General features: G+C 43.9%; 1 protein-coding gene across 3 annotated transcripts in view; it reads left to right on the top strand.

Moving 5' to 3' along the window:
• Ppp2r2d (protein phosphatase 2 regulatory subunit Bdelta) overlaps nt 1–26,824 on the top strand; it is a 45,123-nt gene that overhangs the window by 9,997 nt on the left and 8,302 nt on the right. Inside the window, exons 3-7 of one of the 3 annotated variants that reach the window (XM_020182969.2) lie at nt 17,966–18,063; nt 20,781–20,946; nt 21,333–21,445; nt 24,604–24,781; nt 26,028–26,192. In XM_020182969.2, the coding sequence (XP_020038558.1) occupies nt 17,966–18,063; nt 20,781–20,946; nt 21,333–21,445; nt 24,604–24,781; nt 26,028–26,192 (720 nt within the window). Of the gene's footprint in view, nt 1–17,965; nt 18,064–19,871; nt 20,643–20,780; nt 20,947–21,332; nt 21,446–24,603; nt 24,782–26,027; nt 26,193–26,824 lie in introns of those variants that run through there. The other 2 variants (XM_020182971.2, XM_074078037.1) reach the window with 2 other exon arrangements.

Genomic DNA, 26,824 nt, shown 5'->3' with positions numbered 1-26,824 from the left:
GATCAGACCTCGGCTAAGAGAAGAGTGCAGTCACGTGAAGACATGGGTGTGTTTTATCTTTTGCTGTTTGTGCACCATGCTTAGCACTGGCACATAGAAGTGTTTTAGTAGCAGGTGAGTCTCCAGTCTCCAGTGAGTTTGGATACCTGTCCCAGAGGAAGCAAGTGTCCTGGTATTAGGAACATGTGAGTGACAAAATCTAGGTGATAGGTCCACATTTTAAACCACATCTATAAGATTTTTTGTTTGTTTAAAAAGGAGTGAGCAAAAGAATTAATATAAATCATAGAAGAAATGGTGCTAATAAGCAGTCTAATTAAAACAAAAGGCAAGAGTCCCTTTGGCTTGACGTTTCTGGAAAGAACGTATCTACACTTGCTTTTTGGAGGCCAGTTTGCCTTTTATCTGTGAAACTAAGGAAGAGCCAAGACCCCAGGATTCCACTTACAGGAATCCTACAGGGAGGTCCTGGACAGCATTTCACAAGGAGATTCTTAAGGTGTGCACTGCAGCAAGAAATGGGAGAAAACCTACAGCCTAAAAGCAGTCAGAGTGCACTGCAGGTGAAGGGCTGTGCCTGTTGGAAAGCAGCCTGTGACACATTGGGTAACCATCAGTGCTTGCAGAATAGTGAGCAGTGAAAAACCACAAGTGGTTGTGAATGTCCAGGTCCAGAGGACAGAACCAGCCACTAAATATCTACCTACCTGTGGAAGTGATGGGTCAGGTATGCCTTGAAGAGAACTTTCTGCTTTTCTGCATGCCTCTGCCATTTCCATTCAGCACTAAGCGTGCATTGTTTTATGTTGGAATAAAAAGGGCCAGTTAAGAGGAGGCAAAGGGTTCAGGGTGTAGCCCAAGTGAAGGAGATGGTTTCAATCCCCAGTACTTGAAAAAAAAAATTCTTGTGCTACTTAAAAAACTTTTTTTTTTTTTTGCGTTACTGTGGTTTGTTGAACTCAGGGCCTCATGCTTGTTAGACAGGGGTTCTCTCCCATTTGAGCCACTCCACCAGCCCTGTTTTTTTGTGTTGGGCATTTTCAGAGCCCCAGGCCTGGCTTCGAACCAGCCTTCTGGTCTCTGCCTCCCAAGTAGCTAGAATCACAAGCCTGAGCCATCAGTGCCTAGCTTCTTTCTTAGTTGCTCTTCTCTGGGTACCTAGAATAATAAAATAGAGATCTGTAAAAGCATGTCTAATGCCATAGCTAGATTTAAAATCCCAGTTAAATCCTGGTGCCTGTGGCTCACACCTGTAATCCTGGCTTCTTAGGAGGCAGAGATCAGAAGCATCAAGGTTTGAAGTCAGCCGGGGCAAAAAGTACACCAGACCCTAACTCAAAAATACCCAACACAAAACAGTAGAGTGGTTCAAGTGGTAGAATGCCAACCTAGCAAGCATGAAGTCCTGAGTTCAAACCCCAGCACAGCAAGTTTAAAACAAAACAAACAAAAAAAACAGCTAAAACTGCTGCTAACCTGGGGACTTCGTGCCTAGTGTATCAGTGCAATCACAAACATCCCTAACTATTAAACGTCAGCACTACTCAGCTTTGTTTCGGCTGTTTGTAGTAACTTGTGTACCAAAGTCTCAGTGCTTTGCCCCTCACATCTTGATAGACCTTATACATTGCTTTAAAAAGATAATGTTTACATATTAATAGAATAATAAATAATAATAGAGACCCATGTTCTCCACACCTAACAACTGTCAATATTTGGTCTTGTTTCAGATTTCTTTAAGAAGTGAAAGCTGCCGGGCCTGGTGGTGTACACTCGGGAGGCTGAGGCAGGAGGATTGCGAGTTCAAGGCCAGCCTGGGCTACATAGAGAGACCCTGTCTAAAGAAAAATAAATAAATAAACAGAAGCAAAAGCCGCAGTTAAAGTTGAAGTCCTTCATTTGTAACTTCCCAATTCTAATGCCTATACATCTTCCCTCACCAGCGGCAGCTTTTGCTGTGACCTTGATACACAGCCTGCCCCTGTGAGTTTGTCACAGTTGGTGCACAGGTTGCCTCTGTGGAGCAGAGATTAGCATAGGACTCCCTTCACTGCATGTATTGCATCCTCCTCCCTTGCTTCCTCAACCCCTGTGTGCTCTGTGCAGTGTCAGGTTACAGTGCTGAGACTGCACCTGTAGAAATGTTATCTAATATATATATGTGATGTGTCAGTTGTCAACATCTGAAAAAAATCAGATAATTCTTGAAGTAGTCGTGCTAACCAAAATTACTGATTTCATCTGCCACAGAACCCTGGTTAAGTTCAGGAGTGAAATCGTGATCTTGATTTGAAACTGAGAGAATGAGAAAGATTTCACCTTCATCATCTTCTGTTTGCTTATTATTTAGTAAAGAATACAAAACTCAGTAGTAAAAGGAGTAATGGACTAGCATCATAAGAGTATGTGCTGAAGGCTTTTTATGTTCCCTGCAAAGTACTGTTAAGGGTAAAATGTGTCACTAGGTAAAAGTAGTTAGTCATTGTGTAAACTGTCACTATTTACTTTCGAGGTACTAGGGATTGGACCCAGCCCTTGTGCACACTAAGCAAGCACTCGGTGCTTTTGAAATTTTGTTTTGAAGATAGAGTCTGGCTCTTGCCCAGGCTGGCCTCGAACTTGCCTTAGTGCCCCCCGCCCAACCTTCATTACAGGTGTCATCTACTGCACTGGGCTAATTGTCACTTTAGAAGACCATTGAAAGTTACACTTCGAGGTGGGGCAGCGGGAAGGAAAGAAAAGTGTTTGAGCCTGTGCTTCTGGCAATTTGCGCTAACCGCCTGACTCTGGGAGGGCAGCCTGGGGGAGCAGTGCACTTGTTCCCTGCCTGAGGATTTGGCTTGGCTCCTGACTTTGCATCTCTATCTCAGTAACTGCTTCTCTGCACTGTCATTTCCTGACTACACAGAAATGTGACTCAAAGACAGGCATGGATTTGAATTTGGTTTTGGTCTAGAAATAGTTTTTAAATTTTGATAAAATACTTAAAAGGTGATACTTAACCATTTTAACATTGGTCCATTGGTTGTCAACAGTTCAGGAATGCTAAATACATTCACAAAGTTAAAGAACCATCACCAGTTGTCCACACCCAAACCTTATCAAAAACAAAAGCTTTGTACCAGTGAAGAAATACCACTTCCCTTCTCATCTCCTTTAGCCCTGCCAAGCATTGCACTACTCTCTGTCTGTATGAACTTGATGTTCTAGAGTTCTCATATAAGTGGAATCTATCATTTCCATCCCTCTGTGTCTGCTTATTTCACTAGTGTTTTCAGGATCCATGGTATAGTGCATACCAGAACTTCATTCTAGTTTCTTCTGTTTTGTGCCAGAATCAGATATGGATTTTTTTAGGGGGCAGGAGTGAGACCAGTGTTTGAACTCAGGGTTTCATGTTTGTAAAGCAGCTCCTCTACCCCTTGAGCAGATTTGGATTTTTTGAAACAATAAGTGAATTTTCCTAGTCAAAAATAGCTTGTTACTGCCAGGTAACAGGCTCATGCCTGTAATCCTATCTACTCGGGGAGGCAGAGATCAGGAGGTTTGCAGTTAGAAGCCAACCAGTGCCACCAGAAAACAAAAGTAACTTTTACAATTTTTTTCTAAAGTAAATAATAATAAACTAAGAATTGGTAATTGTTGACTTAAAGTTTGATACAGTTTACTTGTTTTATCATTTCTGTAATAGGCTTATTGCTAACCTGATAAGTGTACCTGTTGCAGAGTTTCTGTCACTTAGAGATAACTTTGAGTTCTTGCATATGCATTCAAATATACTTAGGTGTTCAGTTAGTGCAAGGGAGCATTTGGGGTTGAGTGTGTTCCTGACAGAGGAACAGTTGTTGGGAGAGAAACATCACCCTCATTTTGCTACTATTAAGGAGGAGGTTTAAAGATCATTCCCAAATGCTGGGGTTGTAGCTCAGTGGTTGAGTGTTTGCCTAGCATGCACTAGGCTCTGGGTTCAATCCCCAGTACTGCAAAGATAAAGGTCATTCCCACAGTTTGAGATGTATTCTTCCCTTTTGGAAACCAACTTTCAAAGCGATGGTCTGTTTACGCACATGAAGAAATAGTTGCACTGTCTGTGAAGTGTGCAAAGAGCAGTCATGTGGTGTGTCTGGATGTGCAGTGGGGAGAGGAGCAGAAGAGAGGTTCTGCAGAACTGCAGGGAGCCCCTGTGCGCCTCACTCTAAGTGCTGGAGCAGCAGCACCATGCTAGTTGCTAGTTAATCAGCTGTCTTTGATGACAGCCTGGAAGGAGGCCAGAGGTTTCAATTTTCCAAGGAGCCTAGCAAGTCTGTCACTAGCGTTGTGAAGACAGTGACCTGTTGGTGGTGGTTGTAGTGCTTTGATTTGCCTGTGCCTGTGACTGCCACAGTGCTTCTAAGCATGAACTTAACTATAGAATCTCCTAGCTGAAATTCACATTGGTTTTATTTTTTATTACTGTATTGGTATATTGTGACATTTACAGAAGTTCTTATATCATATTTGAATTCCCCCCCCCCATCAGTCTCCTTTATCCTCCCTCCCCCATCATTGTTTTAATGTTTGAGAGAAAGGTTAAGATAGTCAGCCAGACTTCACACTTGCTAGACAGGCACTCTGCCACTTGAGCCACACTTCCAATCCCCGGTTTCTTCAAATTTTCATCAACCCTCAGCCCTTCTTATTGTCTAATTTTAACCATTGAAGTAGTTGTGAAGTCGTATCTCATGGTTTTGATTTGCATTTGCAAAGGAAGTGTTTTTATGGTGAAAAGATTCTGGATTTGTCAGTGAGTTTTCTGCATTTATTGAGGGAAACACCGTGGTTTTTGTCTTAATTCTGTTAATGTATTACTGTTGAGTCATTTTCATGTATTGAACTAACCTTGTGCTCCTAACATTTCACAATACTATTCCTTCTATTAAAACATTCATTGTTCCTGTAGCAAAAAAACTGAGACTTGGTTGTCCATTCTACCACTTGAGCCATGCCTCCAGTCCCCAAAAAAGATATACTTAGAATTGTGTATGTATGTGTGCACATGTGTGAGTGTGTGTGTGAGTCTGCTGGTAAGACACAAGTCTGCTGGAAAGAAAGTTTTCCACTTTTTCTTTATGTAAATGTGTAGTGGTATCCTGGAGAACCCTGTGATGGTACTCAACAGGGTACATGGAAGTCTCTGCCTTACCTGACACCCCGAGGAAGCTTCACGTCTCTGGAAAGCAGCTGACACTCCATATCTGGTTATACAGTGAGCACCTCTTCTTTTTGTGTGTGAGGGAGTTGTGATTTGTCTCCTTTCAGTGCATTTTTTAGAAGCATCTGTGTCATTGCTTGAGTCCCTGTGATACGCATGTGCTGATGCACTGTGCAGAGTATGAACAACCTCGCTCAGCCTCGCTTTACCTCATACAGGTTCACAGAGAAGAGAGAAGACGGATTTGGTAATGGCTGCCAGGGTTTGGGTGGGCCAAAATAGGCGACCTTGCCGAGTAGTAGAGACATAACACTGATTAATGTGAGCTCAGGAGAGAACTGACCACCCCGCTCCATGGGGTAGAGGGCTATGGGACACTGTTTGGCAGAGGTGTCTGGTGAGCTGTGGAAGTCAGGCAGCTTGCTTGCTTGTTGGTTTACTTTAAGATGGGAGAACATACCATTTTCCTTTAGAGATGGGAAGGTCTAGAGAGTGAAGGGACGGTGCCCAGGAGTTGTTGTAGGACCAGATCCTTGAGGGGCAGGGTGGGGTAGATGCAGTGCCACTGTGGCTGGTCAGGGGAAACATATCCGTCTGGGATGTATTTGATGGAGGTCAAGAGTATTCTCTTCCACGTACTTACGTTTTTTAGCAAAATAAGTAGAGGTTTTCTAAGGGAAGTACAAGAGCCTGAATGGGGATGGATGACCTGCAGACAACACAGGGAGACACAGCTGTTTATGGGAGTGTGACAGACACATGCATGGGCTCAGACTCGAAGCGTCCTTCCTCTGTGGCATCAGGACCTCCCTGCTGCAGTGTAGCTACACCCCAGACCTCATGGTTAGATTTACTGCTTTCAACTGGATAGAAGTGGAATTCCACCATAAATTAACGTTACAATACTCTAGTGTCTGTCTCTCCTAGTACTCATCTGTTCATTGTGGTTGCTGTTCTGTTGCTCTGTTCTAAGTTGCCACAATTAATGCGTCTTTTCTGCTGTTGATGAACAGAGTTGTTTCTTTTTTTTTTATTCGTATGTGCGTATAATGCTTAGGTCATTACTCCCCCATGCCCCCACCCCCTCCCTTACCACCCACTCCCCCCCCCACCCCCCACCCCCGTCCCTCTCCCCTTCACCCCCTCGATACCTGGCAGAAACTATTTTGCCCTTATCTCTAATTTTGCTGTAGAGAGAGTATAAGCCATAATAGGAAGGAACAAGGGTTTTTGCTGGTTGAGATAAGGATAGCTATACAGGGAGTTGACTCACATTGATTTCCTGTGCGTGTGTGTTACCTTCTAGGTTAATTCTTTTTGATCTCACCTTTTCTCTAGTTCCTGGTCCCCTTCTCCTATTGGACTCACTTGCTTTTAAGGTATCTGCTTTAGTTTCTCTGCCTTGAGGGCAACAAATGCTAGCTAATTTTTTAGGTGTCTTAACCTATCCTCACCCCTCCCTTGTGTGCTCTCGCTTTTATCTTGTGATCAAAGTCCAGTCCCCTAGTTGTGTTTGCCCTTGATCTAATGTCCGCTTAAGACGATTTTTGGTCTTTTGGGCCAGGCTAACCTCACTCAGAATGATGTTCTCCAATTCCATCCATTTACCAGCAAATGATAACATTTCGTTCTTCTTCATGGCTGCATAAAATTCCATTGTGTATCGATACCACATTTTCTTGATCCATTCGTCAGTAGTGGGGCATCTTGGCTGTTTCCATAACTTGGCTATTGTGAATAGTGCCACAATAAACATGGGTGTGCAGGTGCCTCTGGAGTCACCTGTGTCACAGTCTTTTGGGTATATCCCCAAGAGTGGTATTGCTGGATCAAATGGTAGATCAATGTCTAGCTTTTTAAGTAGCCTCCAAATTTTTTTCCAGAGTGGTTGTACTAGTTTACATTCCCACCAACAGTGTAAGAGGGTCCCTTTTTCCCCCGCATGCTCGCCAACACCTGTTGTTGGTGGTGTTGATAATGATGGCTATTCTAACAGGGGTGAGGTGGAATCTTAATGTGGTTTTAATTTGCATTTCCTTTGTTGCTAGGGATGGTGAGCATTTTTCCATGTGTTTTTTGGCCATTTGAATTTCTTCTTTTGAGAAAGTTCTGTTTAGTTCACTTGCCCATTTCTTTATTGTTTCATTAGTTTTAGGAGAATTTAGTTTTTTAAGTTCCCTATATATTCTGGTTACCAGTCCTTTGTCTGATGTATAGTTGGCAAATATTTTCTCCCACTCTGTGGGTGTTCTCTTCAGTTTAGAGACCATTTCTTTTGATGAGCAGAAGCTTTTTAATTTTATGAAGTCCCATTTATCTATGCTATCTCTTAGTTGCTGTGCTGCTGGGGTTTCGTTGAGAAAGTTCTTACCTATACCTACTAACTTCAGAGTATTTCCTACTCTTTCCTGTATCAACTTTAGAGATTGTGGTCTGATATTAAGATCCTTGATACATTTGAGTTAATATTGGTATAGGGTGATATACATGGATCTAGTTTCAGTTTTTTGCAGACTGCTAACCAGTTTTCCCAGCAGTTTTTGTTGAAGAGGCTGCTTTTTCTCCATCATATATTTTTAGCGTCTTTGTCAAAGACAGGTTGGTTATAGTTGTGTGGCTTCATATCTGGGTCCTCTATTCTGTTCCACTGGTCTTCATGTCTGTTTTTGTGCCAGTACCATGCTGTTTTTATCGTTACTGCTTTGTAATATAGTTTGAAGTCAGGTATTGTGATACCTCCAGCATTGTTCTTTTGACTGAGTATTGCTTTGGCTATTGGTGGCCTCTTGTGTTTCCATATAAATTTCACAGTAGATTTTGCAATCTCTTTAATGAATGTCATTGGAATTTCGATGGGAATTGCATGAAACATGTAGATTACTTTTGAGTGTATAGACATTTTTACTATGTTGATTCTACCAATCCATGAGCGTGGGAGATCTCTCCACTTTCTATAGTCTTCCTCAATCTCTTTCTTCAGAAGTTTATAGTTTTCCTTGTAGAGGTCGTTCACATCTTTTGTTCGGGTTACACCTAGGTATTTGATTTTTTTTGAGGCTATTGTAAATGGAATTGTTTTCATATGTTCTTTTTCAGTGTGTTTATTATTAGTGTATAGTATATAGCTTTTTTGGTTTCTATTTTGTTGATTTCAGCTCTTATTATTTCTCTCCTTCTATTTGTTTGGGGTTTGCTTGTTTTTGTTTTTCTAGGAGTTTGAGATGTATCATTAGGTCATTGATTTGGAATCTTTCAGTCTTTTTAATATATGCACTCATGGCTATAAACTTTCCTCTCAGGACTGCCTTTGCTGTGTCTGATAGGTTCTGGTAGATTGTGTTTTCATTTTCATTGACTTCCAGGAACTTTTTAATTTCCTCTTTTATTTCATCAATGACCCATTGTTCGTTAAGTACTGAGTTATTCAGTTTCCAGCTGTTTGCATGTTTTTTGTCTCTACTTTTGTTGTTGAGTTCTAGTTTTATTGCATTGTGATCAGATAGTATGCACGGTATAATTTCTATTTTATTATATTTACTGAGGCTTGCTTTGTGCCCTAGGATATGATCTATTTTGGAGAAGGTTCCATGGGCTGCTGAGAAGAATGCATATTGTGTAGAAGTTGGATGAAATGTTCTGTAGACATCAAGTAGGTCCATTTGATCTCTTGCGTATTTTAGATCTTGGATTTCTTTATTGATTTTTTGTTCGGATGACCTATCTATTGATGATAATGGAGTGTTAAAGTCTTCCACAACCACTGTGTTGGAGTTAATATATGCTTTTAGGTCCTTCAGGGTATGTTTGATGAAATCGGGTGTGTTGACATTGGGTGCATACAGGTTGATGATTATTATTTCCTTTCAGTCTATTTCCCCTTTTATTAGTATGGAATGTCCTTCTTTATCTTGTTTGATCAATGTAGGTTTGAAGTCTACTTTGTCAGAGATAAGTATTGCTCCTCCTGCCTGTTTTCGGGGGCCATCGGCTTGGTAAATCTTCTTCCAGCCTTTCATCCTAAGCCTATGCTTATTTGTGTAGGTGAGATGGGTCTCCTGTAAGCAACAAATTGTTCGATCTTCCTTTTTAATCCATTTCGTCAAGCGGTGCCTTTTGATGGATGAATTAAGTCCGTTAACATTAAGCGTTAGTACTGATAGGTATGTGGTGATTCCTGTCATTTAGTTGTCTTAGTTATTTGAAGGTTTGATTGTGTGTACCTAAGTGAGGTTACTGTCTACTTTCTTGCTTTTTCTTTTCCTGTAGTTTGGTGCTGCCTGTCCTTTCATGGTTATGTTGGGTTTCACTTTCTGTGTGCAGAATCCCTTGAAGAATCTTTTGTAGTGGTGGCTTTGTGGTCACATATTGTTTTAGTTTCTGCTTATCATGGAAGACTTTTATTGCTCCATCTATTTTGAATAATAGTTTTGCTGGGTAAAGTATCCTGAGGTTGAAGTTATTTTCATTCAGTGCCCGGAAGATCTCACCCCAAGCTCTTCTTGCTTTTAATGTTTCTGTTGAGAAGTCTGCTGTGATTTTGATGGGTTTACCTTTGTATGTTATTTGTTTTTTTCTCTCTTACAGCCTTCAATATTCTTTCCCTAGTTTCTGAACTTGTTGTTTTAATGATATGTCGTGGAGTAGTTCTAATTTGATCTGGTCTGTTTGGTGTCCTGGGGGCCTCTTGCATCTGTATGGGAATATCTTTCTCTAGATTTGGGAAATTTTCCGTTATTATTTTGTTGAATATATTACACATTCCCTTTGCTTGCACCTCTTCTCCTTCTTCGATGCTCATGATTCTCAAGTTTGGTCTTTTGATGGAGTTGGTGAGTTCTTGCATTTTCTTTTCACAGGTCTTGAGTTGTTTAATTAATAGTTCTTCTGTTCTTCCTTTAATTACCATTTCATGTTCAAGTTCTGAGATTCTGTCTTCTGTTTGTTCTATTCTGCTGGATTGGCCTTCCGTTTTGTTTTGCAATTCTGTTTCATTCTTTTTTCTGAGGTTTTCCATATCCTGGGTGGTTTCCTCTTTAATGTTGTCAGTTTTTGTCCTGAGTTCATTTATCTGTTTATTCATCGTGTTCTCTGTTTCTCTTTGGTGTTTATACAGTGCTTCTGTGGTTTCCTTTATTTCTTCTTTGCTTTTCCAAATTCTCTATTTTTGTTGTCTTGGAATTTCTTGAGTGTCTCCTGTACATTTTGGTTTACCCTATCCAGTATCATCTCTATAAAATTCTCATTGAGTACCTGTAGTATTTCTTCTTTTAGATTGTTCTTGTGGTCTTCATTGGGTCCTTTGGCATAGTTTATCTTCATTTTGTTGGAGTCTGGATCTGAGTATCTATTTTCGTCATTCCCCTCTGGTTCCTGTACTACTTTTTTGCTGTGGGGAAACTCGTTTCCCTCTTTTTTCTGTCTTCCCGTCATTGCCCTTGGTGTGTTGTTGTCCCTGTACTGTGTGCAATTAAGTATTTTCTGGCTTGTAATAATAGCACTAGTGATATTTAGAATGTAAGGGTGAGAGGGGATGGAAAGCAAAGAAGTTAAAGGAAAAGGGAAGAACAACTAAACAAGTAGAAAAAAAACAAAACAAAAAGAAACAAACAAAAAAAGTTTCAAAGATATAAACAGGGAGAGACAGTGTGACTAATCAACCGTAAGCTGAAAAGGCATTAGAGAGACAGAGAGAGGATTGAAAATAAAAAATAAAAAGAATAAAGATAAGAATAAAAATTAAAAAATAAGTAAATGAAAGAAAAATATATATAATAAAATAAAATAAAACTTAAAAAAAAATTAAAATTAAAAAAAATCTCCAAGTTCAAATGCAATGAAGTTTCAGTCTTAAATATTTTGGTGTTCATCCCTCAGCCTTCAATCCTGGAGATGGTGCCTCAGATTTGTTCTGTAGTTGTCTCATCAAAGGGGAAAAATAAAATAGAACAAAACCACACAAAACAAACAAACAAAAAAACCCACAGTGTCCCAAGTTCAAGTGCAATACAGTTTCAGTAGGTTTTTCAGCATGCAGGTGTAATTCGGGTGTTCTCTCATCAAAGGTAGGGAGAGAGAAAAAAGAGTCTGGAGACAGTTCTGAGAATGGTATCTGTGGCTGTGGCTCGCCTGCCTGCTGCTGTCAGCCTGCTGTTGCTGGAGGCTTTTTGTGCAGATCTCGGGGGTGAGCTTAGCACTCACCTGGCCCCGCAGGCTTTGCTTACTCAGATTTCTCCTGTGTGGGAGCCTCTGCTACAAGCTTTCCCCTTTCCAAGCACACTGGGGGAGGTGACACTGCACCCGCTTTCTCAGGCCTGCGTGTTTATTTACAGTTCACGTGGGAAGTGGGTTTTCCCCCTCTCCTGTGGAGTTTTCCTCCCTCCTCCACTCTCGCAAGCTTTCCCGCTCCTGGTTGCTGGGCGTGTGCCGCCGCTCCAGCCCTCTCCAGCCAGGCCCGGCTTGTTTATTTACAGTCTGGGAGGGATTTCCCTTCCCCGCCTTCTGCGCTCATAGCTCTTTGCTATGTGTCTTTGTTGTGCTTATTGTTTATTATTCAGTTTCTCCTTTTTTCCCTGAGTGGGGTTGGTCTGTCCAGGGGCTATGCTGATCTGTCCAGGGTCGTCTGTGGGAGTACCATGTCCCACTTAGCTCACCTCGTGGTCCGCGTCTTCCCAAGCCATATAGGCGTGGGCGTCTGGCGGCGGCCGGGGTCCTCCTGCTTTCTCTGTTCAATGTGAAGTGGAGATGTTGTGCGCAGGCTGGAGGTGTGGAGGGGTCAAAGTTTTGCCTCTTCTCAGTGGCCTTGCCTGCAAGGTGTGTCTCCAGCGTCTCTCCAAGATTTCACTTTAGGAGGCACACTTTCTGCTTCCTCCCTCTAGCCGCCATCTTGGAAACTCTTGAGTTGTTTCTTTTGTGGACATCCTTTTTCTGGGTTTTGGTGAAGTGCATCTGGAGGGGAATTTCTGGGTCCTAGGACGTGTATGTAGTTTTCAAAGGAGCAGTGCCAGCTTTGCTGCTGTGAACACTTAGAGTTGTCAGTCTTGATGTCAGCCATCCTAGGGGCTACATGATAGATCTCCCTGTGGCTTTTTGTAGGCTTTCCTTGAGCACCATTTCATGTGCTTATGGGTCAGGCATCAGTTTTGATGCCTTGAGGGAAAGCAAGTGACTGGTTTCCATTGTGACTGCTTCCTGGAACTAGTTTTCTAGCTCAGCTCTGGGTGGTGAGTGGAGGATGTTATGAAGGGGCACTGGTCTCAACAGAGGAATGGAGGAATGTGCAGAACTTGGCCCCTCAAATTCTGCTGGTGGCTGCTTAGGAACTGGATCTTGTATTGGGACCTGGACTTGGCCACAAGCTGAGTCATGTGTACCTAACCACTCTAGAACTAGTTGAAGCAGAAGGGAGAGGCAAAACTGGACACTCCCACTCCTTTCTGCAGGGGCTTCCTTTTGTTTTGATAAAGACTCAGTAATGTCAAATGATCAGTTCTGAATCTTGTATCTTACATTTTGATAAATACATTGATTATGGAAGGCAGTGTTGATGGATTAGGCAGGTGATGATGATGTCTTCACCTGTGTACATCAGAGTTCCCCAGATTGAGGGCCAGGAGAGCAGTAGGAGGATATATGGTAGGTGGCTGCCACAGAGATTCAGCCAGGCAAGAAGGCTGCTGTGGACTTGGGGCTGTGACAGTAAAGACTGAAAGAAGTAGAGGAAATGAAATGGTCATGCTTATATTTGGTTTTGAAAGCTTAGTTTGGAAAAGTACAAGACTAGTATAACAAACACCTGTATGCTCATATGCTCACTATACAACTTATTACCAGAGCTGTTTGCCTTCCTTCATTTCTGTGACCCCAAGATCAGAGTGATACTCCACAACCTCCTTGACCAGATGATGACAAATGGTCTTGTCACCACTTCCTACCTGCCATGCCACCTCTGAGGTCCTGGCTTCCAGCTCCTGAGCCTCCACTGAGCCGCGCTCAGTGGAGTGCCTCCTCCCGTGCCACGTTTCCCTGCCATTGCCCAACCTGTGATCTTCCACAACCAGGGCCTGAATCTGTGTTGAGTTGGAACTTCATGGGGGGATTGCTGCTGTCACACGAGGACAATGCTCTACCTTCTTCCATGTGAGGATGCACCAAGAAGACTCTCACTAGACCCCATGTGCCACATTCTTGGTGTTGGACTTCCTGGCCCCCATTTCCATTTGCTATAAATGGAACACCCAAGACATGTCTGTCTTAGGTGTTCTGTGATAGCAGCACAGCTAGACTAGGACAGGGACTGCCACTCCCAGTCACACGTGGCCTTCTCTCTCCACCTCTGCACTTAATACCCAACCTGTTTTAACAGCCATTGGCTTCCCCCAAGCCACCAACTACTTAATGACCAGTCTCCTTTTATACTTGTCACTCCATTCATTCAAGGGGAAGTCCCCAGAAGGCAGGGACTTGCTTTGTACAGTGCATTCCCAGAGCTATGACCACCTTAGAGCAAGACATATGGGCACCCGTAGCAGGAGATGACCAGATCACATTTTATCTGGGAGTGGTCGCTCTTCTCTCTTATGAGCCAGCTTTCTTCCTGTGTCCCCCAGACCACTTGTGCCCCTCCTGCTCACATTCAGCAGAAAATCTCCTCTCATGCCTCAGAAAAATGTAGTCCAAAGAACTGTGATGCTCTTCCCTCCCTCCCCATCTTGCCCATCCTTTCCAGCTTGCTCCTTCCTAGATGTGACTGAATGCTAACCCCCATGGGCCTTACATCCCTTTTGAATCCTTCATTCCTACCTCCTGCTGCTCCTGCCTGCCCCTGGCTGGCCTTGAAGCCCCAGGCAGCAGCAGCCTATTTCCACCCAGTAGGCTTTCTGACTGACTTCTGCTTTCTTAGCTTTTTACTGGTATTTCCGATAGCCCAACATGAAAGAGCTGAGAGAATTCTGTTGCTATAAATTCTCTTTCATACAGGTTTTTGTTTTTCCTAGAGCTGATTGCCTCATTTTTTTCTTAGGATTCTGGGTGTCCTCGGTGCCTTTGTAAATGCTAACTGATCCATCACCCCCACCAGATGGTCCTGCAGCTCTTTTTCCCAGAGGTGAACCCTCACAGCCAGCACAGCCAGTCCCTTCCTGCCTGCTCTCAGGGTCTGTTGGCCACGTGGCGCAGCTCACCTCTTGGGACTTGCTTATGTGTTTACCAAGTCAGCTCCATGATCTTCTCGCTCTTGTTTTTCTCTTATTTTGCCAAATTATAGCTTCCAGCAGTTTCCTGAGGAAGAGTTTTTGTTTAGCTCTTTGCAGTGTTGGAAAAATTTTTATTTCTCCCTCCACATTCATTAAAAATGTACGTAGGTTTAGAATCCCAGATTGAAATTGTTTTTCTCAGGGAACTTGGCATGTCCTCCACCATTTTCCTACAACCTGTGGAAGCCATCAGGTCCCCTCCGTTTATGTAGAGCCAGTGAATTTCCTCTGGGAATCTGAGTCTCCTCTCTGTTGTACTAGCTCTCATCAGCCTGAAGCCTGGGGACCCCTGGATGCTCCAGGACACTCTGGTTGCAGCCCTTTGCAAGTTTCCTTTCTCTTTTTCTGTTGACTTCCTAGAAGATGTGACTCGGTGAGGGGCCACTGAAACCTATCCTTTGACTGTCTCTTCCTTCTCTCTGCATGTTAGAAGAGGTCTGCAGCTCTTACTGTTTTTCCTGTTTGGATTTTAGATAGCACTTCCTCATCTCTTTCCCTTGGACCCTGTTGGATTTGTGACTGAGACAAGCCTAGGGGCAGCTGCTGCTGTACCTCTTCCATCAGGCACAAGCCTGATAGGAGGCTCTTGGGTGAGCAGGGATTGTGCTACCCTGAAGGCTTAGGCAGCACTGGCAGTGTGAGCACTCTTAAGGAGCTGAGGAGCTCCCTGAGCCTCTCTCTTTCCTGCATAGTGTGAGTGACTTCTCTCACATGTTTGTAGATCCTGGGCTGTTGTTTTTTGTTGAGCGGAGCCCCTATAAAGCCAGTAGGCAGGTTTCTGAGCAGGTAGTCTTTGAGGACCTCAAATGCTTGTATATGGAGTGAGGCCTTTTCTCCCAGCCTTTGGTGTCTCATGAAGGAATACTGGGGGTGGTGGGAACATGAAATTGGCAGCCAACATGTGCTCAACAAAAAATGGGACTATCATATACTCCCACCTACCAGGGTAAGGTGGGGTCTCATATATCCAGCAGTTCTGTAAGTGGACTTCCTTCATCTCCGGGCTGGTGCCTGTTATAGAGCCTGGCACTGTGAGACCTAGGCATCTGAGTGCGCTTAGGCTGCAAGGTCCAGGCCCACTTCTCCCTTCCTGCCTGCTTGTGGAAGCCGCCTCACATTCATAGATGCCTTACGGTTTCCTTCTGACCCCTTGATGGAAGTGAGAAGGGCAAGAGCACATGCAGCCCACCACAGTCAGATCTGAGATCTCTCGGTGCATGCAGGGACAGTCATAGTTCTGATGTAATCTAGACGTTCAGCAGGACCTTCTGCATCAGCCAGACCATCACCTTGTAGCAAAAAAGCCTCAGACCATTTGTGCAGCCACAGTGGAGAAACACTGAGCAGAGACCCATTGCCCCATGGAACAGCTAGGAGGTGCTGTGCTGTGCTGTGGGAGGGTACTCCAGTAGAAAAAAGGAGACAGAGTTAGGTCACCTCAGAGAACATGGCGGCTTTGAAACACCACTCAGTATTCTGTTAGGTTCATGTTTATACGCTCACCATGAGTTTTGAAAAACAGTACCCATCAGAGTAAGCTGGTGTCGGTAATCCCCATTGCATTGGCTTCATGATCTTATTCATATTTAGTTCGCGTATTTGTTTAGGCTTCTCATTACAGGCCCATACATATTGACATGGCTTAATGAAAGTCATTCCTCAGCACTGGCAGTCTTAGGAGTTTCTACTTTAAAAGATAAGTCAATTCTAATTAAGTTTGAAAATCACTGACAGCTAGAATACCATTAATTCTATAATATTTTATGTCCTTTGGGTATAAATGACATAGATTTAGTCTTTTAATCTAATACAGAAAATTTTAGTTTCATTTAAACAAACTAGATTATTTTGAGTTTAAGCGTGATGGGATGGGGGTGTCACTCAGTGGAAAGTTGCTCACCTAGCATGGGTGAGGCCCTTGAGTCCATCTACAGCACCACAAGTCGGGGGATGAGCAGGGAGGGAGGAAGGCGCTTCTCATAAGAAGTAACCCAGTCCTTGTCCCAGGTCTAACTGAAGACTTTAAAGGAAAGCAGACTGAGGGGAGGCAGGTGTACACAGTGAGCAGAGTCATGCAGTCCAGCTGGGTCTTCAGATGTTGACAGGAAACTGTGTTGACTACTATTTGATTAGAATGTTTGTGCAGGCCTTTAAGAATTACGTTCTGATATGGCCATTTGTGACGGGTTCTTCAAGTAACTCTCAGCTTTGGCTCCATTACTTATTAGTGGATAAGTTACTTATGATACCATGTAGTAGTTTTTGTCTTTACAAACTTCTGACTTAGCAGTACTGTGGGCCTTAAGTGTGCATAGTGGTCATTCTGCGTACCCTGGGCATCGGTGACTCGCTGAGGGATGAACATAGAAAGCCAGCCATCCGCACCATGGCATTGCTGGCTGAAGTACAGAGCATTCCTGGCCACGGGACATGCCCAGACTGACCATTGAAGGGCTGCACCCAGGCCTCATCCTCATTCAGGCAGCAGGTGATACAGCTGAGCTACAGGTCACCAGCTTCCTCCAAGTCTATTGTAGGTCCTTTTCTTAAAAATATGACATCTTAGCTGGGCATGGTGTTACACAGCTATAATCCCATACTCAAGCTAAGACAGGAGGAGCAACAGTTCAAGGATTTTCTGTGCTACCAAGACTGTCTCAAAACAAACAAACAAAAAAAAATGACATCTTTTACCATGGCACAGACATGGAGTATTTTTTTTTATTTCATAGTCTGTGTATAAACCCAGATCAATTTCCTCTATACTGCAGAGGTGGATAGCCTTAGGGCACCGAAGGGTTTTTCCAGTGCTTATTTTTGTTCTTTACCTCTGGTGAACTCATGTCTGAGATCTTTGTGTCAGAAATCCCAAGTATCTTAATTATTTCACTTTATAATAATGTCACCATTGTCAATGGGTCATTGACTTTATCTAGACAATGAAATGGAACTTGTACTGCCTATAATACTACTCTGTACGGAACCAACAAGAGTTTCTGTGTAGTATGAAGACATTTCTGTCACTACTACATAAAAATCAAATGTATTTAAAAGTTGACCATAGGCCTAGGCTTATGGCTCAGTGCTAGAGTGCTTGCCTGTTGTTCACAAGGCCCTGGGTTCAGTCCTTAGTACTGCAGTTGACCTTAGATGTGCTTTTTTAAATTAGACAACATTCTAAACCAACCAGGTTTTTTTTTTCTCTTTCTCAGAAATTAATTTTCTAAATTTTACCCTATATCCTTAAATCAAGACAACCCAATGCATAAATACTGGTATACCTTGGACCAGGCATTGATGAGTGGAGTCAAATTCATAATCCCACATGTGCTGGTGGACTCTCTGTCCCAAAGACAAGAAGCAAGAAGCAGCTACCTGGAGCTTACAAGTTTGCCATGATTTTTTTTTCTTTATTTGGGGAGAACGTTTTGTATGTGTTCATCTTTCTTTTTATTTCGGACATTCCTTTTGTGACTTCTCGCGAAATTGTTGTCTGTGGCTCTTTCTGCTCTTTTATTGGCAGCTGACATCATCTCAACTGTGGAATTTAACGGCTCTGGAGACCTTCTTGCCACAGGAGACAAGGGCGGCAGAGTTGTTGTTTTTCAGCGGGAGCAAGAGGTCAGTAATTCGCAGTCCACACACCAAACGGAATCGCCCAGCCCTGCCTGTGTCCTTGCAGGAAAGGAAGCATTATTTCCAGTGCTGCATTCCCTTACATTGAGTCTCGTCACACTACCCACGTAGAGGCTTCTTGCAGAGATGAATGAGCAGATCTCCACACTGCAAGCTGTCCTGAGAACCCAGTGCCTTCATCTGGATGGGGTTGGTGATGACCTGCTCACTGGTTAACAGTGAGCAGATGAAAGGTGGAATATGTGTGCTTTCATCTGGAGGTAGCTAAAGGGGTTATCTGTGTAACACCCTGGCATGTGCAGGGTACTGAGCAGCTGGGCTGCACCTGCTGGTTGGGGTGGGGGACGGGGGAGACAGGCTTAACAGATTCCTAGAGATGAGCAGCTCTCACTCCTCCACCCCCAAAGCTTTCCTGTCAGAAGGACAGGGAATTGGAGGAGCCACAGGTGAACTGTTTCCTAAACACTGGGTTTTTAGGACATTTCTCTTTGGGGGAACAAGGGCACTTGTCACAAATAAGAGAATGGCAAATAGGACCAGGCTGTGAGCCGCCTCAGAGTTCTTAGTGGTGATAAAGGAAGATAGGTCACTATCTGTTATGCAAGGGTGCCAGTGGGAACCAGCCTGGGCCTCTGTAAATTACTGGTCTTGCTTTTTCCTTAACCGATTATAAGATAGGTCCTGCTCTTCCTCCATCTCTAAATACTGGTCTCTGAACTTTTGTGGTAAGGTTTTTGTTCAGAGGCTGGTGGACTGTGTTCCACATAGGTCATCTTTGCAGAAGACAGAAGTATTCTGCACAGGCCCCACTGCTGTAGAAGAGAGCTTTTGAGGATCTGTAGCAGGACCTGGTCCTCCTCCCTGTGTGCTGTAAGCTTGCTTGGTTAATTGGGAAAGGTGGACAGGGTGCTAATAAGTCTCGTTATCAAAGGACGCCTGTTGCAGCTTTAACTTTGATTGTGTTCGTGTTAGATTTTTTTTAAGTCTTGTTTTCCCCAATTTGGGATAGTGAGAAATTCTTTTGTGAATAAAATAAGTGTTTTTTTCATTAATCTTTCTAAATCTTCCCAATTTTAGATAAGTTTTTTCTTATCCAAAGGGAGACGATCACACAGCACTACTTAAAGCATACGCCTTAGCAGCACAACCATTAGCAAGCTCTTGGATCCAAGACTTGACCTTTACTCCCTATAGAAGTTTGCCACTATGGTGACATGCCTATGGAAAGTGGCCATCCCCTGGCCCCTCACAGGTTGTAGGCTAGCAGGTGAAGTTGCCCTGTTTTTGTGGACCATTGCTTGAGCCAGAAAGAATTGGCTTCAAATATAAAAGGAATTAAGATAAAAGTCAAACATCTTGTTCTAAAATATAATGCATATTGCAGAGTGTTGAGCACCTCAGTAGGGTGAGCTAAGTCATGGTGTGAAGAGACAGTCCCAGAACTGATGTCTCAGCTGTGGGACATCTTGGCAGTCAGTTGTTTGGAGTCAAGAGTGACTTTATTGTGTGTGTGGAGAGGCGCAGGGAGAGTATTTAAAGAGCATTAACCCCATAACATAGCACACAGGAAAACCACATGGCACAAGGATTCCCATCTTTTGCTGGTGAGCACTGGACTTGAGGGCTGTGCAGAATGTAGAAATGGGTGTAGTGAAGAGTCTCAGCTAGTCTTTTGGGATGTCTTCTTAGAGTATTTGCTCCCAATTCAGAAACATAAAGAAGCTCCTGTCCAGGCATGAAGATTCGTTCAGTTCAATTCCGTTGGCAGACATGCTAAGGTAATACCATATACATTTAAGGTTTTTATTTCTATTTATTTTTTTGGCAGTACAGTAGAGTTTCAGCTCATGGCTTCATGCTTGCTAGGCAGATACTCCACCACTTGAGCCACTGTCTGCCCCATGTAACCTTTTAGACATTGATTATAGAGCAAGAATCAAAGAGTAAAAGAAAGGAAACCGTTGGGATGCAGAGGACCCCTCCGTACACCACTTCTTTCTTTCACCTTTCTGTCCTCTCACTTGATTGCCCCTGACCCTCCCAGCATTGCCATTACTTTGAAGATAGTTACATTTTCCCAAGTGTGTTTTTCTTCTTTTCTGTAACTTACAGAATTGAGTTTTTGTGTGTGTTAAAAATGTACATGAGCAGCACTTACCATGGGTATTTTTTTGCAGTTTCTTCTGGTACTTAAAGGACTCATAGGATCTGTCTGCATGGGTCCCTGTATTTAGCTGCTGCATGGTTTGCATGCATGGCTCTGCCCTGCCACAGAGGCTGGCACTGCATCCATCTTCCTGTGAGCTGGCTCAGCTGGCTGTCCTTCAGCGAGCCCAGGTCAACAGCCTGGTGCCTCTGCAGGCCCCACACCTCCTTCAGAGAGCCAAGCCTCTGTCACTGCTTACGGCAGAAGCAGTCAGCAAGACACATCCACAGCAAGCCCAACCATGTTCTGGCAAAGCCAATTCTATGTAGCAGCCACCTTGGGCAGACCCTGCCAAATAGACTCCTGGTAGACTCCCGGAGCTGGGGTACAGGAGTGAAAAATGCTGTATTTGTTCCAAGTACGTTATATCTGACTTTCATCTGTTTGCGGTATTTTGAGGCAGGATCTTTTAACTTTTTGTTATTCAAGTTGGTATACTAAAACTTTCTCTGCATTATGCTTTATTCATTATAGCAGCTGTCATGTTTCCTTGCAGAATAAAAGCCGCCCTCATTCTAAGGGAGAATATAATGTTTACAGTACCTTTCAAAGTCATGAACCAGAATTTGACTATTTGAAAAGTCTGGAAATTGAGGAAAAAATTAATAAAATTAGGTGGTTACCACAACAGAATGCTGCTCATTTTCTACTTTCTACAAATGGTAAGAACTTTTTTTTTAAAGTGGCTATTTGGTTTATATTTTATCTAGAATTTTCTGTTTGCACAGATTATTTTAAGTAATTCTAGAAATTTCTGCTTTAAACTTTGAGCAGGGTAAATTATCAGCTAGGGTGAAAAGTGATAGGTTTTTAATTCAAAGTATGCAAAATCCCCTAGTATTATGTTACTCTTCTGTGCATGTGTCTCTGTCTTCATTTACTATACAGAACTGTTCCTCTGCAGTTGAAAATACGCGTGTTCAAACACCCCCAGCTTAGACACCAACACAGAGTCAGTTAGAGTTTTCTAGTACAGTACTCAAATAATAGTGATGCATGTGATTGATGGTTTTTCTTTTGATATGAAGAATGAGGTTTTTATTTTCAGATAAGACTATTAAATTATGGAAAATAAGTGAACGGGATAAAAGAGCAGAAGGTTATAACTTGAAAGATGAAGACGGACGACTTCGAGACCCGTTTAGAATTACAGCACTACGGGTATACTGCATTTTCTTTAACCTTCCCAGCACTCTTCAGGAATTTATCAAGAACAGTGTTCCATAGCTGTTCCGAGAAGGATGTTAATGGAAATGTCCTGGGCTCTGCCTTGACTCAGGAAAGTCATCCATATTAGAACTCATTTTTGTGTATGTGTTTAAAATGGGGCTCCTGGCTGGAGGCATGTCTCAAGTGGTATAGCACCTGCCTAACAGGTGCTATACCACTTGAGTACTGGGATTTGAGTGCAAATCCCAGTACTGCTAAAAATAAAATGGGATTGCTCAGATTTTAACCAAGGCAAAAAAAATCACACATTATCCTCTGGAATATGGCAGAACTAAGGGACACGGTCCCGTGTTTAATTCTATGACAAGATTCTTTCTGAGTAGCACCAGGGCAGGCTGGAATGCAGGTGGAATTCAGAGCACTTCCTGGGAAAGTGGTGTAGGTTACAGTTGGGAAGGTGGACTGTGGGCCAGCAAGATACTGCTGTGCTGATGGAATTTCCTCTACAGAAGCCATGGCAGACTCTGAGCACCAGTACCTTTAATTGATAAATACCTATCTCCTTTTTTGGGGTGTAGTATGAAATATCCATATTTCATCAGTTCTAAAAACTAGATTTTTTTTACATTTTGGCATCTGTGAAATTGGGTAAAACTCAAAATCTCAGTGTTTTATAATTGACCTGATGGTATCTTCACTCAGATGAAATGTAGCATAGGGGTTAAACAAACTTGGTTTGTGCCCAGATAAGTCTGGTGAGACACACAAAGTGTCTCCTAGGACCCCAGCACCAGGCACAGGTGCCCCAGAGAAAGTCCCCAGCCCTGTGGGTCAGCTAGTGTTTTGAAAATGGGTGATTGGTAGATTTTTCAATGACATTTAAGATGGCTACACTGTTCAAAGTAGTGAAGACTCATTAGCAAGCTCATTTTGAAGCAGTGATGGAGGGATGCTGCTGGGAGGGGTGCTGTATGACCGAGCCTTTCCCTGACCTGCTCCACCTAGGATTCTGTAAGCCCACACAACACACCCACCCCAGATGGGTCTGTCACCAGACCAGAGTGGACATAGTCTCACTGCCAGCATCTCTTGATCTGTGCCGGGGGTAGTGACAGCACAGTGAGGGTCTTCCCTATCCTCAGTAGATAGGCAGTGGTTCAGCTGGTGTGAGTATCCAAGGACAGTATTCCTTTGACCCCTTAGACTGACCACCTATTTCCAGTGATTTCCTTGAGGCAAGAAAGGCAGTGTAATTTGCTCAAATCTAGTGCATGAGAACCAGGATGTTGTGTTCCAAAACCCTGGCGATTTCTGGTACTCCATGCTGCTGTGTTTACATCAGTGGATTAGTATAAATCATGCTTAGTTTTGAGGTTTCCCATCATGTAAACTGCTGGTGCTATGCTGTCAGCCTCATGTTGCAGAGGAGACCTTGGTAGTGGAGGCTGCATTGAGTCCTGTCTTGCCTGCCACCAGCTCCGCCCCTACTCCTGTGTACATGCACAGCCCCTCAGGAATCCAGGCTCCTCCCAGTCAGACTTCCTGCACACCCCACGAGCACACATGCTTAATTTGAAAAACTATAGGTTTTGTTAGACCCCATTTGATTTTCTTCTCAGGATCATTTAATTTAATAGGATTAGCCTAAATTAAGCCAATCTAACTGGTGGCCAAACTGATGTATATAAGAAGTGTAGTTTTTGTAGTGACCTTAGCGTGAGGGTACAGCATCATAGGCCAGGTGTCTCTGTATGTGGACTTAGTTTCTTATTTGAATTCCACCTCTCCCAGAGTTCAGAGTGCACTCACTACTAATTTGTCTGACCTACCTGGGGAAGAGTGAGAAATGTTGCTGTTTTTAATTTTTTTTCTCTTAAATTACTTTAGTGCTGGAAAAGAGGGTTAATTAAAGACTCCTTCTATTAGGAGTATTATAGTTGTCACATGCTTTGGTTAGTTAAAGGCATGTTTGGAATCAGAGCAGTGTATTGTTGTTAATCCTGCTTATACCTGGCTGAGTGGCTCAAGTGGTAAGAGTGCCTGCCTAGCAAGCACTCCTGAGTTCAAACCCCAGTGCTGCCAAAAAAATTAATCCTGCTGGTTGTGAAACTAGCACTTCTCATTCTAGGTAACCCCAGGGCCTGGTCAGCCCTGACTGGATTAAAATGAGGGCAGCATCTCAGCACACACTTTGCCAGGTTATTTTTCAGAATTTGGCCAAAGGAGACTTACATTGAGATTCTCCATAGCCTTCAAGGCTCTCTTCTGCTCTGATAAAAAATAACAAAAAATTAGTGCTTTGCTTTGACTTAAAGCCAGTGCTTCCCTTCTATCCAGATGTTAGTGAGGGATGGCCTTTTCTCCTCATGTGGACACTGTCCCTTGTGACCGACCCTTGCCTCTGTCTTGGGAAAGGGTGTGCTGACTAGGGTGCCTCCCTTACTATCTTCCCTTTCAGCATTGCAGCCCATTCCTCGGAAGCCTCCCCACCCTTGGCACAGAGATTGGGAAGGGTGTTTTTGTCATTGTTTTAATACCCATAATGAACTACATTATACATCCTAGAAGTGCCGCTACTAGGTAAATGGCCATCTCCAACAAAATGTCAGATGGAACACACCTATGTAGCCAACTCCAGGTCAAAAAGTGGGGCGTCCTTGGCTCCCTGGGGCCTTCCTGTGCTGGCTGTCTGTCCCTAGGCGCGCGCGCGTGCGCACACACACACACACACACACACACACACAAACACACTGTCATCACAGCCATGTGGTCTCTGAAAACAGACCACAAGTGCAGTGATGGGCCTGTACACCCGGCTACAGGGACTAGGGTGTCTTGGTGCACCTTCCAAGGTGTTGCTGTCCACTTCTTGGTCATGGCCACCAGGGGACACACAGAAGAATGAAGTCTCAGTGCCCTGGAGGCCATTAGTTAGGGGCAGACTTTCTTCCTTTATTCATCAAGAACATGTAACCTCCACAAGGAGCAGCATTCCATTCTGTACCTATTGTCTCAGCTCTGCTAATTGATTGCCTGGGGTGTTGCCTGCAAAAAACTTAGCATTTGCCTCTGTTTGCTATCTGCTCTGTGTGCTTTGATCTTACACTGCTGTGACCTTCTGTTGAATTACTATTTCCTTCCATTTTTAGGTTCCAGTATTGAAGCCCATGGACCTTATGGTAGAAGCAAGTCCACGACGAATTTTTGCAAATGCTCACACGTATCATATCAATTCCATTTCAGTAAATAGTGATCATGAAACATATCTTTCTGCAGATGACCTGAGAATTAACCTATGGCATTTAGAGATCACGGATAGAAGTTTTAGTATCCTTCACCAGATGGCCTCTGCGCTTTTTTCAGTTCTTGTTCAGTTATTCCTCACGGGTATTTAAGTCACGTACCTCCTGGTCTGACCTTTTGCATACAGTTTACTCTCTAGTGGTGCATGACTTAAGGTCTCCATGAATTAGTGTCCCTGATACTACAAACGTCTTTAACCTTGGAGAAAGTTCTTTGCCCCTGGCTCACGTGATTCAGTCAGAGGCAGTTTTAAGTAGGAGATGTTTGAGAAATCAATATGTGTTTTTTCTTCTAAACTTGCAAATACGTAATTGAATTACAAGTGAGAATTGTGTGTGTTCCATGGCTCAGCCACTGCTTTACCTTGGGTTCCTGTAATAACATACCCTGCATCTGCCTCATGCCTCTTGGCCCCCAGAGTCCCTGCTTGGCTACACATCTGGACTCTGATGGTAGCACAGGGTATTATTGGCCCAGCCAGTCACAGTGGTTCTCCCCCAGTCCCGGGGGCTGCTCAGTTCTCTACCAGCATCCTCTTGGGAGGTCTCCAGTGTCCTGGCTCCAGAAAGCTTCTCTGGTACTCCACCCTGTGAACCCAAGCAAAAACAGCTTTCTGCCTGGTCCCCTCCCCTGCTGCAGCTTGTGCAGTTGCCAGCCTGACATGAGGCAGCTGGAGACATGCAGTGCATATCCCCAGCTCTCAGGTCTCTGCCCCTCCCTGTAGCAGCAAGTTGCCTTGGCTTTTTCTGCTGGAAGGTAAATCTGTTCCCCACAGAGCTGAATTCTGCCCTTGCTTTTCAGTTTACTGACTCCTGTATTTGACAACTGACGTTGGTGGTGGTCTGACAGCTCAGGGCAGGCTCTTCACTGCAACCAATTAAGAAGGCAAAGCTAGCAGTGCTCTTGTGTGGCACCACTGTGGAGAGGGGTGGAGGGCTTTACATGGGTGGTGCTTTGCTTGCCTTTCTTGCGTATGTCACTCAGTGTGCACTGTCCTACTGATGGTATCATTGGATAGTGGGAGTAGCTGCATGGTGAAAGCAGGGCTTGTGTCTCTGTTGGGCCTCAAGCAGGCGCAAACCTGGTCTGACTCAGGACCACTTTACTGTGTGTTTTGTTGCACTGTGTGTGTGTGTGTGTGTGTGTGTGTGTGTGTGTCCTCCACCTGACATCTCTATTAAGCCTTACTGTGCAGTTGTCTGAGGCTCCCTTGCCTTGACTCAGTAGCTGGCCACTCAGCCGTGCACTGTGCCTTAACCCTGCACTCCAGATATCGTGGATATCAAGCCTGCCAACATGGAGGAGCTGACGGAAGTCATCACGGCCGCTGAGTTCCACCCACACCAGTGCAATGTGCTTGTCTACAGCAGCAGCAAAGGGACCATCCGACTGTGTGACATGCGCTCCTCAGCCCTGTGCGACAGGCACTCTAAGTGTAAGTGGCCTGTGAGTCCCTTTGCTTTCCAGAGACTGCCCCCCACACCGGGGCACAGGGAGAAAAGGGGCTCCACAGCTGCTTCTCACCGTGACCGACTAGGACTGGCTGTTGTCAGAGAGTGCTTCAGGCACTAGTTGTTTATCTCTCTCCCTGGAGCACTTCAGTCAGGTGACAGAGCACTATTGTGGCCGCGGTGACCACTGTCAGCTGAGGGGCACTGCTTATGGTGAGCTTTGCTGGATTTGAAATCAGTTCCCTGGCATTTTAATCACAGCCTTGAAGTTCCTTGTAGATGAGGAAGTCTTTAGCCATAAAGAATAGCCTGCTGAATACAGTGCCGTATGCCTGATGAGGAGGATCACTTGAGCTTAGGAGTTCAAGACCTTGTCTGAGAAAACAAAGTAAAACCAAACCCGAAAAAACTCTTAACTTTGTAGAGAACCATAGTCTGTGTGATGTGGTGTTTCAGGACATGCTTCCTGGAAAGCTCGCTGACCTCTGCAGTGACAGGCATGAGAACCCTGCCAGGGAGTGTGACAGCCTTCACGGCCCAAGGTATCTTTGCTGACATGAAGTGGTTGGTCAGTGCCTCTCAAGTGTCACCACTGTTGGTGTCGGCACCAGCAGTA

Source organism: Castor canadensis, chromosome 7 (assembly GCF_047511655.1).
Source record: "Castor canadensis chromosome 7, mCasCan1.hap1v2, whole genome shotgun sequence".
NCBI classification, from domain to species: domain Eukaryota; kingdom Metazoa; phylum Chordata; class Mammalia; order Rodentia; family Castoridae; genus Castor; species Castor canadensis.
The sequence above is the reverse complement of the archived record's forward strand: the minus strand, read 5'-3'. Positions and strand labels throughout refer to the sequence as shown.